The 16,042-nt window shown below is 41.8% G+C and overlaps 2 protein-coding genes across 2 annotated transcripts; one reads left to right on the forward strand and one right to left on the reverse strand.

Moving 5' to 3' along the window:
* The first annotated feature begins 2,997 nt into the window (after positions 1–2,997).
* LOC115758778 (protein teashirt) lies at positions 2,998–12,741 on the forward strand. The gene is made up of 4 exons (XM_030699544.1): positions 2,998–3,057; positions 9,154–10,266; positions 10,318–12,402; positions 12,504–12,741. Exons 1-3 carry the CDS (start codon positions 3,005–3,007, stop codon positions 12,044–12,046), a joined length of 2,895 nt encoding a protein of 964 aa, XP_030555404.1. The 5' UTR covers positions 2,998–3,004; the 3' UTR covers positions 12,047–12,402; positions 12,504–12,741.
* Positions 12,742–13,369: 628 nt separating this feature from the next.
* On the reverse strand, positions 13,370–14,206 carry LOC115758705 (ER membrane protein complex subunit 7 homolog). Its single transcript, XM_030699453.1, has one exon. The coding sequence runs from the start codon at positions 14,151–14,153 to the stop codon at positions 13,449–13,451; it is 705 nt and encodes a 234-aa protein (XP_030555313.1). The 5' UTR covers positions 14,154–14,206; the 3' UTR covers positions 13,370–13,448.
* Positions 14,207–16,042: the final 1,836 nt, after the last annotated feature.

Below are 16,042 nucleotides of genomic sequence, written 5' to 3' on the forward strand. Positions count from 1 at the left end.
GTAGCACAAAATGAATTCAAATCGTAAAAGCGGATGTTCTTGAAATCGACATGGAATAAAAATTGAATGACAGATAAACCTCATGTTAAATAATAGAAAATGTTAAAACGGGGTAAAAGTGAACTTGTATACTACAAATTTACAAATAGAGCAAAGTATGTGTTTTTAAACTTATGTATGTATGTATGTACATGCATAACATTGTTACATAAATAGGTATGTATGTACATAAGTACAATGTTTTCAGCACGGGCATCACGTTGAGTGCGGAAAGCAAGAAGAATAGAGTTGCCAGCCTGCTGCTATTTACATATTGTACATATTTAACTGTTTTACAATGTCATTGTGTGTGCACACATGCAAACATACGCATATACATAGATGCGTAGGTACATGTGTACATGTGACAGAGCACCCGCACGTTGCAAAAAATGCCAGACAGAGAGACAAAATGTCGAAAGCGCGACAGCTGCAGCAGCGGCGCAGACGACAGCAGCAGCAGCACCAAAAACAACAACAGCAACAAATTAGAACGAGCCACCTTCAGAGCAACTAACACACACACACACACACACACGCATGCACACACACACAGTTACACTCATAGACAGCAGCGTGAGTGAGTGAGTGAGCCAGCGTATGCGAGTGAGAAAATTTGTTTTGAACTGTCATAAATCTTAATTGTAGCGGAGTGATGGAATTGGAATGTGCTGAAGCCGCCGACCTACCAAAAAGGGTGACGCGCTGACGAAACGCTGCAGCTAATTTGAGAGAGAGCCAACGAGAGAGCAACAGCCAGAGTGAGACAGGGTGTGCGAGCGCAATCATTTCCCCTGCGCTGGCATCAATGTTCCAATCCCATTTCGTATACACGCCGCAAAAACATAAACAAGATTTATTGCAGTTCCAATTGGTGTGCAGGGGAAACGTGCCCAACGGCCATGCGCACTGGCGTCGCCCTCTCTCACGAACGGCGTGCTCTCGTCGCGCCGGCCGCGCGCCACAATTTCAGTCAACAATCGACCGTTACAGCGAACGATCATGTTCGAAAAGCTCTGTGGCGCGCCAAGAACAACACGCACGTAAAACGTAAAAGGGTAAAGCAAAAAGCGCGTGGACAGATTCGCGCTGTCGCCGTCACCGTCGCCGTCGCAGCCGTTGTAATTAATTAGCACAAACGCCAGCGTCGCGGTCAGCGTGCGCGAGCGAGACAGCAGCACATTTAATCACAGCATTTGTGACAGCCAGCTGCTGGTGGGGGTGGAGAAAAACCCAACCAAAAAAAAAAAGCAGAAAAAGCAAAGCAGCAAAGTAATCAACACGCTGCGCTGTCGACGTCGCCTTTTTGGTGGAGGCGCCAAATACTCGCACAACAACAACAATAACGGACTGCGCATTGCGTTGCGCCGTCGCTTAACGCAATCGAATCAGAAATTGCCGTCGCCAAACGCGCGCTTCGTGTTAACGAACGTCGCCGTCGTCAGCGTCGTGTTTCAAGTCCAACTCTCGTCAAAAAGGCAGCAGCAACAACAACAAGAAGCAGAAGAATAACAACAACAACACGAGCGCCGCCAACGCAGCTTCCAGGCGCCCAGCTCCAGAAAAGCAGACAAAACGAAACGAAACGAAACGTGCGCGTCGCTGCCACCGCGCTTTGAACTTCATTTTTTTGGTATCAATCAGCAGCGAACAGGCAGAGCAGCAGAACGCGAACGCATTGTTGTTGTTTGTGTCTGATTCTTGACTGAATCAGTTTGACAGCCGACGTAGCAGCAGCAGCCGCAGCCGCATTAGCAGCAGAGGCAGCGAAGAAGAAGCGACTGAGAAGAGGCAGCAGCAACAGCAGCAGCAGCGCAGCCAGTGACGACACGGCAACGCCGACACATTCATTCGCTGTTCGACTCTCAAACGAGTAACGACGGAATCCGGATGAACCGCACAAAACACGAAAAGCAAAAAGAAACCAAAACACACGCACACATACACAGCACAACGCACACACACATCGAAAACCAAAAGCGAGCGTATTGTGTGCGACTGCGACGCGTGTTTTGAATACAACAAAAAAACAACAACAATAAATTCAATTATTTTAATCTGAACGCCATTTATAAAAGTGTGATAAAAAATTAAACAAATTAAATCAAATGAAATGCATCATTTAAACCAAATTAATTTGATTTCAAATTAGTTGCAACAACAATAACCAAAACAAGAAAAACACATGCATCATATCTAGTCAAAATTCACAACAACAAAAGAATTAACAATGAAATGCGCGTCAAATGTTTAATTAAGACTGATTACAACAACAACAACAACAACAAGTAAAACAAATACTTCAACTACAACAACAAATGGTTCAACAAAAGTATACGTAAAACAACAACAAACAACAAATAAAATATATTTATTAAAATAAACACTACACAAAAAAAAAAAAAAACAAAAAACATAAATACAAATTAATATTTATATTTAACAATATTTTGCTCACCAAAAACTTAAAGAAAATATTTAAATTAAAAAAAAAAAGTTAAAACAAAAAACAAATCAACAAATTCCAAACGAAGTATACGATTCAAATGCAATTATTAAATTAAATAACAAAAACAAAAACACAAAATATTTAACATAGATTTTCTGTCTGCCATATGAAAATACAACAACAAAATAAAAATTAATTAAATATACATATATTTAAAGATATAAATTACACTATTTAACACACAAGTTATACGTAGCTCAACGCTAAAAAGTACCAAGTGCAAAAATACAAACAAATATTAATTAGTTAATTAACTAATATTGCAAATGCATATTGTGTCAAATTAAATTTAAGCTATATTTAAAAAGTGTTGGCTAAAGCAAACGCAATTTGTTTGCGGCTACCGAAGCCCCCCGCAAAACCCGCCCCGCAGTTTATCTATTGAACAAAAAAAAAAAAACCAAATAGAAAAAGAAGAAGAAAAAACAATCCGTCAAAATTCAGCAAAATCTGAAAATGTTGCACGAGGCTCTGATGCTCGAGATCTACAGACAGGCGCTCAATGCCGGGTAAGTTAATATTATTAATAAATAATAAAGTTTCGACATTTTTTTTGTTTTGGTCACACTTAAACTTTGTAAAGGAATTGTTCTGGCCACACTTAAGCATTGTAAAGCAACTAAGCATTAAGATTCTTGAAGAATTCATTTGTTTGGACAAATGTGCTTTTTATTTATTTATAATTCCAATTGACATTTATAATTATTTTTAAGGAAATATTTTGCATAAATAACAAACTTGGACTCTTGATTAGATGAAAGTTGATAGAAATACATAGATAGATGAACATTGAATGAAACATGAACTATATCTTATATCTATATCTAACATTTTCAATGTGGTTTCTATATCATATGATACAGAAGAACTTTATAGTAAATTTTGTTATCTATTGTAGAGTTAAATGTATTTGGCTGCAGTTAAATACGTGAATTAACAAATATGCAAGAGTCTGTTAGTTATCAATTTGTTGTCTTGTCAAACAAGCGAAATGCAAATAAATACTTTGCACATTCAAGTACATTTAAATCATAAATAATTCGGTTTTAAATTCGTACTTCCCATCTATAATCGCAGATACGTGCTCTTTATAAGTATTTTTCCGTGTATTTATTGCTAGTTATCTTGATTTGCGGCAATTGACATTGTTGGTTATGGTTAGTTTATTAGCCATTAGTATTTAATTTGGTAAACATATTAGTTTAAGTTAAGCGTTGAAAACAATAAATTCATATATAAAAGAATAAAGCGATGAAAACAATATATCATTGTAATAAACAATATAGATGAAAAAGACATTTGGAGTAAAGTCTGTGTCATTGTTACTTTGGGTCCTAGAGATAGATTCTTTATTATTTGATTTACAAAAAGAAGTATTAGTTTACTTCAAATAATAAAAGTTACTTTTTAATATAATTTCTATAAAGATGACATATTTTACTTCTAGGGACTTCTATAATATGAAACAAATACAAATTTCTTTAAAATATAATTTCTTTAAAGATTTTCTTTTGTTGAAATTTGTGCTCGATTTAACTGCGTTCAATTGCCAAAAATGTCGTTACTTGTTTTTATCGTTGCATCTATTTAAAAAGCCCAATATTTTTAACATTTAATTATTTTGTTAAAATTCAGAAATTGAAATTTTGTTTTATATGATACAAATGTAAATTGAATTTTTGTTGCATTGCATTTAAATTGTTTGCCTAATTATGATCTTGATCTTGTATTAGATTGAAATGTGAAACTGTTTACTGCCAAAATATATATATTTTGATCGATTTCGAACTGGTTTCGACAGCGATACGCATTCTATATATATATATATGAATCAATATATATATATTTGTGCACTCATTAACTATTACTCAAACTGGTTAATAAGATCGCAATCACATGACAGTCGACAGTCTTATCGCTTGGCTGATCGAATCGCCGCATGATCCATGAAATGATTACTTTAGAATTCGATTTGAAAATAATTCTGACGAATATGCGAATCATTTGATGGTCAACATCGACGTCGCAGTCGGCGTCGTCGCACACCTGTCGTTATAAATTAAAAGCCCGCACCAATATTAAGGCCATTTATCAAGCAACACCCACCCAATCCACACGCTGACTAAAGCGAAGAGTATAATAATAATAATAATAATAATAATAATAAGAATAAGTATAAAGGAGAATTGATTTATAATAAGAAAAGAATAAAGCGCGAATACCAGGCGATAACTAGCGGTAAATACATTTAGTTCAACTAACTAAACACGATTGTTTTAGGCCAATTGCTCATAATTATCGCTGCCTAAATGTTTGCCGTAGGCTTTGTGATTAAACTCGTTTCAGATACATTTGAATAAATCGTAACGCGAAACGAGTTTTCAGCTAGGGGTGGGGCGGGGTGCCTCTCTTTTTCTTTTATTGTTGTTGCTTTTCTTTTTTTGATTTTTGGAAATGGGAAACTGCAGCCCGATTTGTTGGCTCGTTTTCATGAAGGCATTTTCCAAGGCGCTGACGTATGGAAATGAATAAATCATGAATGCTATTCGTTCAGGCAAATAGTCCAAAATCAAAATTTCATATGCTCTACATGTGGGTGTATCTGTATCTGTGTCTGTGCCTGTATCTGTGAGTGTAGCCTTAGCTGCGTGTGTGTGCGCGCCTATTACTGAAAGATTTATGCGCACAATTTGCAGCTAGCTTGGGGTTGCGGGGGTGCGGGGTTGCGGGGAGTGGGGTGTGCGCTATTTAGTAACATTTAGTTTTGATGGCGCGTATTAGTCATGCGTTGCAAAAGTATCTGGCAAGTACAAAAGTATCTACAAGTTAGCTGCTAGTCAGCTATGGCCATATAATTGCCCAGATCAACTCGTCAATCTGTCGACTCGATGTGTATGTGTGTGTGTGTGCGTGTGTGATTATTAATGAGACAATTCCCGCTTGTAATTAACTGCATTTTAGCCGCTGCGTATAAATCATTTTGATTTAAGCTTCATCAAATAACAAGATTGCATATTATGATAGCTGCTGCAACGGGGAAAACTAGTCGCTGCCGCTGCCGCTGTTGTTGTTGTTGTTATTTTAGTTGAGGTATTTCCCCATATCTTTTTTTTCGAGTCTTAATCACAGCCTGCAATCTGTAAATCCAATTAGCAGTTAGCTAAAGCGCAGGTATGTGTATTAGGTATCTGAGAGAAAGGAGTTCAATCTTATGGCACAGCACGTACATTGCACAATTTCACATTATGTGAAAGAATGTCAATGAATCACCATTTCATTAAAAACGCTGCCCATTTAAAAGACAACATAATTATAATGATATATAAATGCGATATATCTGTCGGCCTTTTGGCGTTTGACATTGTCGAAAGCCCATCAATATTGCTGCACTTAGAAGTTGGCACAGCTTTGGGATCTATTGTCTTTTACCACAATAGATAGATTTGATAAAATATTTATTGTCTTGGACAACTTAAGGCTGGCATAACAAATGCTGAGCGATCGGTGTGCTAGGCTAGCTTTAAAACAATAAGAAGCAAAGAAAATATACATATAGAAATTAGGAGTTAAAATTAACTTACTCTAAAAGGTATTAAAATAAATAATATGAATTATTTAAATATTCAAATATATATACAAATTAGGAAGACTTAAAATTAATTTACACTAAAAGAGAATTAAAATAATTAATTTAAATACATTTTTATTATTATTTAATAGTAGTTTAATTAATTTTTTATTATTATTTTTATAAATTTTGTTCATTTTATTAATTAATTTGTATTCTTATATATTATTAGTTTTGTTATTATTTCTTTTCTTTTTATTTAATATTATTTATCATATATATTTTTTTTTATAGATTTTTTACAATATATATTATATTTGTATATACCTTTATTAATGTTAATATTCGTAATGCTTGTTTTTTTTTTGTTTAAAGCAATTTTAACCCTTTCCAATTATTATTAATCTAATTTATCGTGCTTCGGAAATGTCTTCTTATGCTATCTCAGTTAACAGAGCTTCTAATAATATTTGCCAAGCTTTGCCTAAGCAACTATAATTAGTTTAATTTAATGGCTATTTAAATCGTGTTTACTTTAGCTTTCGGTTTGGCGCGTGCTGCCAACTTGTTTAGCTACAGGTTAGCCAAAAAAAAAAAAACGACTCCGTATCGCACAGCCTTAGTTGAGAGAACAATTTGTTAGTTAAACTAAATCGATTTGTAGTCGCTTAACAAAAACTTATGCATTTCAAATGCGAAGCAACAAAAGTAAACAAAGCTGCCAACTTGCAGCAAGAGAGTGTGACCAGCGTGATTTATAAGTGATTGGCGTTGCCAGACTGCTGCAGCAATTAAGGAATGTGACTCACCTATTGTCTTCTTGCATTATTAAAAGCCAATCGATAATTCTAACGAATCCGCTGCGTAACGGGCCATAATTCATTGCCATTTCCGGCAGTTCATCAACTCAGCGACTCATCAACAATGCCCAGCTCTGGGCAGCTGAGCCACGCCCACGCAAGAGAAATGTTAATAAAAACAAGCTAAATATTTTACAACTGTTTTGTTTTTGCAATTTATGTAAATGGGCACAGCGCAAATAAATTGCTTTTGGCTGAAAATGAGTGTAAACTAGCTCAAAATTGAGGAAATCAAAACTACGAAAATTATAAATGAAAAAGCAGAAAAAAAATGTTATAAATGTATATAAAATATTTAAGCATGTGCCTTGCAGATTTATAGATGCAGACTAATAAAAATTTGTTAGTTATTTATGCACACTCAGAAGGGGGCTGGGGAGGGGAAGGGTAGGGAACGGTGTTTAATTTATGCAAAATATGTGGAATGGCTTTTGTGCGTCGCTTTGTCGTCAATTTTATGAGCCGCCTCCTGCGCAGCGTTGCCAGCTATTAAAAAAACAAAAAAATAACAGATCTTCGATGACGAGAGATCTGTTGATAATCACGACGATGATGAGCTTCACTCATAATTCACGCTTTGCTGTCTCGAATTAAATGGCATTGTTCCAAATAAATATAACCGATTTTGACGATTTTTACGACCAAAACTTGTCAGCCAAGCGAACTACTCTGTAGAGAGAGAGAGAGAAATAGGGGGGGGGGGGGGGTAAGGGGGTGCGGCATTTGAAACAGCTGGCCACAGTTTCGTTTTGGTTTATGGGCCGCCGCAGTTGAATTTGAATAACAAATGAAATGTTGACATATGTTTCATATTGTTGCCATTGTTGTGCCACTTGATTTTTATTGTTGCGCCTGCCCCCTGTCCTGATTTGCCAGAAATATATAAAAACATGCAGATATATATATTTATATAATGGGCATATAGATTTGGAGCAATAGAGATCACTCGACTGGCTCGAAAGTCGATGCTCATATTGAAAGCTTTCACTAATGATCTATGTTTCATTTGCTTTGTAGTGAAAGAAAGAGAGGCATCGTTTGTCTGACAACATTACGGCCCATTCAAATTCGAAAGCATATTTCTCGTTGATTACTGTTATCTCTTTCTATTGATATTATGTAACATTTGGGGAGGGAAAGTTCTTTCTATTCTGCGACCAAACATTTAAGTGCTTCCATATTGCGGCAGTCCCCCCATATAAGCGACAAATTTGATTAGTGACTAACATTATGATCACATGATCACTAATCAGTGATCACTGATCGCCGATAACGTTGCCTAATTTTAGTATTTTGTATAATTAGCACAATTTATTGCACAAAATAATTGTGAATGTGATTAATTGTTTGTTTATTACGAGCGATAAAGCAGGCAGGAAGATTGATTTAATCGTAAAGACGAAAAACATTATTACCATCACGATTAAAATTGATCAAAACAGCAACAGGTGCCTGCATAATTATAAATAGGTTAATCATGAAACTAAAATTAGAATTAAATGTACTAAGAAAATATGCCCAACTCGTGTGCCTGTTGCACATATTTTTCACGGGCTTTGGTTAATGCCATTGAGTAATACTTTATTACTCAATGGGTTAATGCTGCAGCAAAGCGAGCTTTTAATGAATTATTATGTTCAAATTTAGCTTTTCTCAGGACCTCAATTAAACTATTTGCAATTCTCTTTATCCCAATTTGAGTACTGCAATTAATTTGATAATAAGAAGTCATAAAATGCTAAAATTGTCTTAATATAAGAATTCGTGTTTTCGCTACTTTAAACTGAATCTAAAACATATTTAACAACATTTTAAAAATCCAAAAAACTGCCCATATAAATATATAAAACAAGCGGGTATTACCCGGCCTTGCTCGTGATACATTGTGTGCTAAACATTTTAGATATTACTTTTCTTTCAATAGTTGAGGCAAACGCTGTCTTGGTATATTCTATTTATCATATTATATATTTTATATACGACACCGAAAAGAGATCTTCTTATGAGTAGAATTCTTTCGGCATTCAGGTATAGGCATCAACTTCGAAGTAACTGATTCATCTACTATAGAGTTTTCGCTTTTAAAACTCGATTATATATACTTAGATCTATTAAATATATATGTAATTATGGGAGTCAAGATTTAATTCGCTGCCTTCACCCTCTTGTCCTTGCAGCGCCCTGCCCACAGCACGTCCACGTTCCACGGAATCGGCGAATTCCAGCGAGCGCTGCCCCTCGCACGATTCCAATTCCTCGGACAATGGTGGCCAGCGGGACGCGGCGCATTTGTCGGGTGGCGTGATGCCCGTTGTGCCCACCACAATGCATTCAACATTCCCAGCGGTGCCGCAAACGCTGCCCGCCCAGCCGTCCTCCATGGAGGCCTACCTGCACATGGTGGCCGCCGCCGCACAGCAGTACGGCTTCCCGCTGGCGGCAGCTGCTGCTGCGGGGCCACGGCTGCCGCTGCCGCTGCCAAGCGAGGCGGCTGCGCCGTTTAAGCTGCCGCCACAGGCCTCGCCCACCGCCTCCAGCAGCAACTCGGAGGCGCTGGACTTTCGCACCAATCTGTATGCGCGTGCCGAGTCTGCGGAGCCGGTGGCCTCCGAGGAGGAGGAGGAGTTCGACGATGGCGGCAACAATCCGCTTGATCTCTCGGTGGGCACACGGAAGCGCACCCACGACAAGGAGAGCCCCATTGGCCAGATTCAGGTGAAGAAAATGTTCAAGTCCGACAGTCCGCCGGCGAATTCCTCACCGGCTGCAGCCACAGCGCCCCTCCTGCCCGGTGTCAATCCCTATTTGGCTGCAGTGGCGGCTGCCAACATATTTCGTGCGGGCCAGTTTCCCGACTGGAATGGCAAGAATGATCTGGTAGTGGATCCGCTCGAGAAGATGTCGGATATTGTCAAGGGTGGCGGCGGCGGCGGCGGCACTTCGTCGCTGCACAAGGAAAAGCCACAGAACAAGGCGACAACACCCAACGCAGCCGCTGCACCACCGCCCAAAAGTCCCGCCAATCAAACGGGCGCGGGCAACTCCAGCGGCAACTCCGCGGCAAATAATGCGTCGGTGGAGGGCGGCGCCGCCGGCGGCGGGGTGACAAAGGCGCGGCACAACATCTGGCAATCGCACTGGCAGAACAAGGGTGTGGCCAGCTCGGTGTTCAGATGCGTGTGGTGCAAGCAGAGCTTCCCCACGCTCGAGGCGCTCACCACGCACATGAAGGACAGCAAGCACTGCGGTGTCAACGTGCCGCCCTTTGGCAATCTGCCCAGCAATCAGCCGCACCACCACTCGCATTCCAATTCGGGTGCATCGCCGGCCGGCGGCGGCAGCCACCACCAGCATCAGCACCACCAACAGCAGCAGCAGCAGCACCAGCACCACCAGCAGCAACAGCGCAAACAGTCTGGCAACGCTGGCAATCAGGCGCCCTCGGCGAACGTGAAGAACGCTTTCCAGTATCGCGGCGATCCGCCCACTCCGCTGCCCCGCAAGCTTGTGCGCGGCCAGAACGTGTGGCTGGGCAAGGGCGTGGAGCAGGCCATGCAGATACTCAAGTGCATGCGCTGCGGCGAGAGCTTCCGGTCGCTGGGCGAGATGACCAAGCACATGCAGGAGACGCAGCACTATACGAACATCCTGTCACAGGAGCAGAGCATCTCCATCAAGTCGGGCAATGCGAACGCGGATCACAGCAAGGATGGTGGCCAGAACAGCCTCAGCTCCGAGGAGTCGCGCACGCTCTCCGCCGTGCTCACGTGCAAGGTGTGCGACAAGGCCTTCAGCTCCTTGGGGGATCTCAGTAATCATATGGCCAAAAACAATCACTACGCGGAGCCGCTGCTGCAGTCCGCCGGCGCACGCAAACGGCCGGCGCCTAAGAAGCGCGAGAAGTCGCTGCCCGTGCGCAAGCTGCTCGAGCTGAAGGCCAATCCCGGCGAGGAGCAGCCGCCGCTAGAGAAGACCGGCGCCAGCAAGCCAGAGAAATCGGAGGCCGCCCTCTTCGCCGAACGCATGCGCCAGTATATAACAGGCGTCAAGTCGCCGGAGGAAATAGCCAAAGCGGCCCAGCTGCTGGCCAAGAACAAGTCGCCCGAGCTGGAGCAGAAGAACGGCGCCAGCGGCACGGGCAAAGCAGCCGCGGCCGGCTCCTCCTCGGTGCTGAGCGCCATCGAGCAGATGTTTACCACCAGCTTCGACACGCCGCCGCGACACGCCAGCCTGCCGGCTAGCAGCCCCTCGAACTCGTCCACAAAGAACACCTCGCCGGTGGCCAGCAGCATACTAAAGCGTCTGGGCATCGATGAGACCGTCGACTACAACAAGCCGTTGATCGACACCAGCGATCCCTACTATCAGCATTATCGCTACACGAGCAGCGAGCGCAGCGGCAGCGAGTGCAGCGCCGAGGCGAGGCCACGCCTCGAGGCGCCCACGCCTGAGAAGCAGCTGCAGCAGCAGCAGCCGCCGGCGGCGGCGTCTGTGCAGGAGTTGCCCATTAAACAGGAGCCGGAGTCTAGCCTCAAAATGGAGATCAAGTCTGAGCTGGGCGAGGAGCCGCAGGATTTGGCTGCTGCTTCGCCCAAAACGGAGGTGGAGACGCCGCTGCTAAATGGCAGCTACAACAACAACAACAGCAGCAGCAACAACAACAATAACACAAATAACAATGGCAGCTCACCTAAATCTTCATCAGCCGCTGCCAGTCCGCAGGCGTCGCGCCTGCCGCTGCCGCCGCGCAGCCCAGCGGACAGCCAGCGCTCGGCCACGCCCAAATCGCCAGCATCCAGCCACAAATCGTACGACGGTAGCGATGGCAACAACAAGAAATATCCAAGTGATTCCCTCAACGCGCTCAGCTCCATGTTCGACTCTCTGGGCAGCAGCGGCGCCGGCAGCAGCAGCGGAGCTGCAAATACGCGCGCCAAACTGGCAGCCGCTGCTTCGGCGGCGGCAGCGGCAGCGGGAGCTGGCGAGTCCGCGGCGCCGGAGAATCTGAGCGCCAGCAATTCGCTGGCTGCACTGCGTCAGTTCTGCGTGAAGAAAGAGAAGACCGCCTAAAAAGTGGGCACGCCAAGAATTGCCACCGAATATTTTTCGTTGTTTCGAACAAAAGATTTTTATCAACCTTTTTGTTTGCCACGCTTGGCGCGCGCACGCGCTACTCCCCGCTCGCCGTGGGGCGTGGCGTGGCGGGGGGCAAAGTCAAGCGACTCTTCATTCAGTACGAACCAGACCATATATAATATATATTCTTATATATGATGTCAGATCGATCGAAAGGATATTTCGACAAAACGCAGCGCGTCGCGGCAGTTGGGCAGCCGTTTCTGTCTGCCGGGAAACACAAATTTCGCCGCCCACTGGCACGCGCCACGCCCACAGGACAGCCATGCAACTGGGCCGACTTTTTCAAGGTAATTATTCAGATCGTAAATGCCAAAAGCTCCTTATAACACCAACTGTTGCCGCCTTTTCTTAAATTCTAACAATTCCTATTTATTTTCTACATTTTCAGGATCGTTTCCTCTGCGCCTCGTGACATCCTTGAAAGACTTTGGCATCTGTCAGCTGAACCGGGCGTTGTTTCTCTTTAACCTTGGGCTCATTGCCCAGAAATCAATTGAAATTTAGAAAAGAAAAAAAAAAATACCAAAAAAAAAAAAAGAAAAAGAAAACAATAAGAAAAAGGCCCTTCTCAGGGCTGCCAAACGCCTGGGCAAAGAGAATGAAATTGGAAAAATGAATCATTGTGATCAAAATAAACCGACTTTTATTGAATTTATAAATCAGATATTGGTCTTTTAACTTTGGGAGTGGCAATTACTGACTCATCAAATACGAAACTTACTGAAAAGCTCAATAAGAAATTCCTCAGTGAGTCTCTTTGACTGACAAAAATTTCTATACAGCAATGAATTCAACCCCTAACATCAGACTGCAACGGGGGTTGCAATTGGTACATGAAAAAAATTGTAAATAGACAAGAAAATACGATGGTAGCACTCAGGATCTATCGCAACTGAAGCACGTAGATCTTAAACTCTACTTAGGAAAATACAAAAATAAAAGCTGGGACGTTACATTACAGGCTCGCTTAGACAAAGCTTCTTATCGAGGAATGCACTGTGTAAAGTGTCAAAAAACTGGTCGTTTCTTTCAAGACCTTACCCAGCTGCTAATATAAAATTAAAAGGAAAAATTATCAGTTGAAGGCACCCCTTTCACAGAATTTCAGCGTAGTATAAAACCTGAAATAACATTAACAGAAAATAAAACCTGATGAGAAGGTAACCATAATAACTATAGATATAGATATATATGACAGAAGCATCAGTTCGCTTCTCGCCAGCTAATAAGAAGGAAAGAAGAAGCTTCATACTGATTCATCTCGGATATTATTCACAGATTCATAATAATGCATGAAACTTCAGAAGTGAATCGCATAAAAACAAGGAGCTAGCTAGTTGCGCCTTTTATTTGCGGTGCCTCCAATGGCCTTCTTCTCCTTTTCGGGTGGTCGCTTTCCGGTTAGCAGCGAGGTGAGCACATCGCTGAGATCCGGCATGCCGTTGGGTATCTTGGGGAATTGTATACTCTCGATTTCGCGCTTGGTTTCCGGATCGTTGATGAGTCGCGGCAGCAGCAGCATCAGCATGAGCGGCACCACCATGAGCAGCACCATGGGATTCAGCACGTAGTCCATGATGTTCCACTGCTCGCGGGTGCGGAAGTAACGGCGACGCATGACGGGCTTCAGGACCAGCGGATAGGGCAACCTCACCACCTGCGATGGCTTGATGTGGCTCACCTTGCGCGCCCGGAACTTGCCATTGTGGGCAATGTCCACGCGCACAGGCTGAAAGAAAATATCCGCATGATGCGCGTACACTATGTAACTGCCGGACGGGACACCGCTTATGGTAAAGCTGCCATCCAGCCGCACGAATCCCTGGTACTCGCCTCCATTGATCGACAGCGTTATGTCCGCCGGCCACTGGGCACTGATGCGGATCAGCGGATCGGGCGGCAGAATGAGGCCCTCAATCGTGTAGAGCGTGGTGCTGGCGGCATTCTTTTTGGCGCCCAGCCCCTTGGAAAGCTCCACAGACTGCGAATAAGTTTGGAGCGCACAGAGCATTAAAATAATTAAGAAATTTTTAAACATTTTCGACTCGATTTCTAAAACGTGATGTGTGTGTCAGGAAAGATTCTCTGACTCGAAGGCGTTTTTTTTTTTTTGACAATTATTGAGGCGGTTATAGAAAAGCATTATTTGATTTCTGAAGAAACGGATATGATTTTCCTAAGTTGAAATATGAACAATTACCGGTCACTTTAATTTAAGCTTTAAAAGTTTCATGAACATTTTTTCTGCTCATCTTTGAAATACTCTTATAAATTCCCCCTAATGTTATTTGATATCCAATATATTCCTTCAGTTATATTCTTTTAAGTCTATTCTTCCACTATATTCTTTCAATACAATCAAATGAAGTTCATAAGCTCGTGCCACATTGATAAACTCCTTCCAATGCGTTTATTATGATTCAAATATAAATAAAGTGTCATCAAAGCATTTGCATAGCAAAGTTCTCATAGACATATCACTACATGTCTTCCATGATCACATTATTTGCATTTATGGGCTGCAAATGTTCTTTACCAAGCGGCTAACTTTAAGACTAGACGCATTTGGATTGTTGCCTCTCGTTGTGAACACTCTGCCTGATTTGTTGCTCTCCGCTTGATGTGAATGAGTCATTTGTGTGGCGCCACGCCCACATTCAATTAGGGCGATCCCCTGCCATTGCATACAGCCTGTTGCTGGTCGGTCGTGACCAATGTGACTTTTGTTTGCCGATCGTCAGCACATGTGAATCTGCTGAACCTTTCAGTTCGGCTGGCACTCGAGTGGCAGCTAAAGTAGCTGCCACAAATTTGCACTCGGCGGAACGTTCTTTGCTGCATGCGACTCGCTGTCGCTTCTGTGCCGCGCAACCACAAATCCAACCAAAATTGCCTCAACGCGCTCGACACGATTATGCGATAATTTCGATTTGCCAACTTGCAACTTACAGCTTGCAACATGTGCAATCATTTTTTGTAGTATCGAGGCAGCGAGTGCTTTGATTTTGTGACGCAGCTTGTAACGCAAAGTGGCAACTGACTATATATGCAATTTTCTACATATACTCATATATATAATACTCCTTGTGAGCTTTGTGAGGCAAATATCCTTCATTTATATCGCTTGCGTTAAAATCTATAAGTCGACCGCAAATTTAGCTTTTGTGTATAATAAGCTTATATCATTAAAGGAGGTTATTATTACTTTGACACTTTATAATGTTTGTCACACATATAAATATGTACAAATCAATCTCTTAGTTCTTAAACTATATGTATTACATGTGGTATAGCTCCGTCATATGTGGGAATATGCCGAATCGGAACACCATAGTACATAGTTGTAATAGACTCTTAGTGTCGAATAGGAAAACTATTTTGGTTCATACAAATATTTTCATAAATATAAAATCACAAATAAAATTTCGCCCTCGTCTGTCAAACATTGAGACTGCTATTTTAGCAAAAATCTAAATGTTGTTTGGCAAACTTTTTAAGCCTATTACTCTTACCTATATACTAAGCATTTTTGCACTTTAATCGTGAATACATAATTGGAATGCAAATTAAACTTAAAATTTTTAAGTTTATAACATTAAACTAAATATAAATGCACGAAATACTGTGATATTATGAGTCCGCCATACTGTCGTATATGTGTCAAATGTTTGCAAGGGTATTTAACTTTCGATCCAACCACTCTTCTCTCACTTCTTTCACAGTTCGTATATTTATGTTTGTTATTTTTGTTTTTCTGCAACTAGCGCTGAGATTTCAACAAGTGCTCTTCAGTATTTGCGCCAGCGCAGACGATTTTCCAATAATTTTGCGCTGATTATTTGGCTGCCGATCCGAAGCGAGCCACTGCAATGGCAGCCAGTGCATCCTCAGCTGCAGCTCCATCATCACGAGCATCATCATCATCAT

The sequence above is a fragment of the Drosophila novamexicana genome, unplaced genomic scaffold, assembly GCF_003285875.2.
Source record: "Drosophila novamexicana strain 15010-1031.04,08,12 unplaced genomic scaffold, DnovRS2.1 tig00000193-arrow-pilon, whole genome shotgun sequence".
Taxonomy (NCBI): Eukaryota; Metazoa; Arthropoda; class Insecta; order Diptera; family Drosophilidae; genus Drosophila; species Drosophila novamexicana.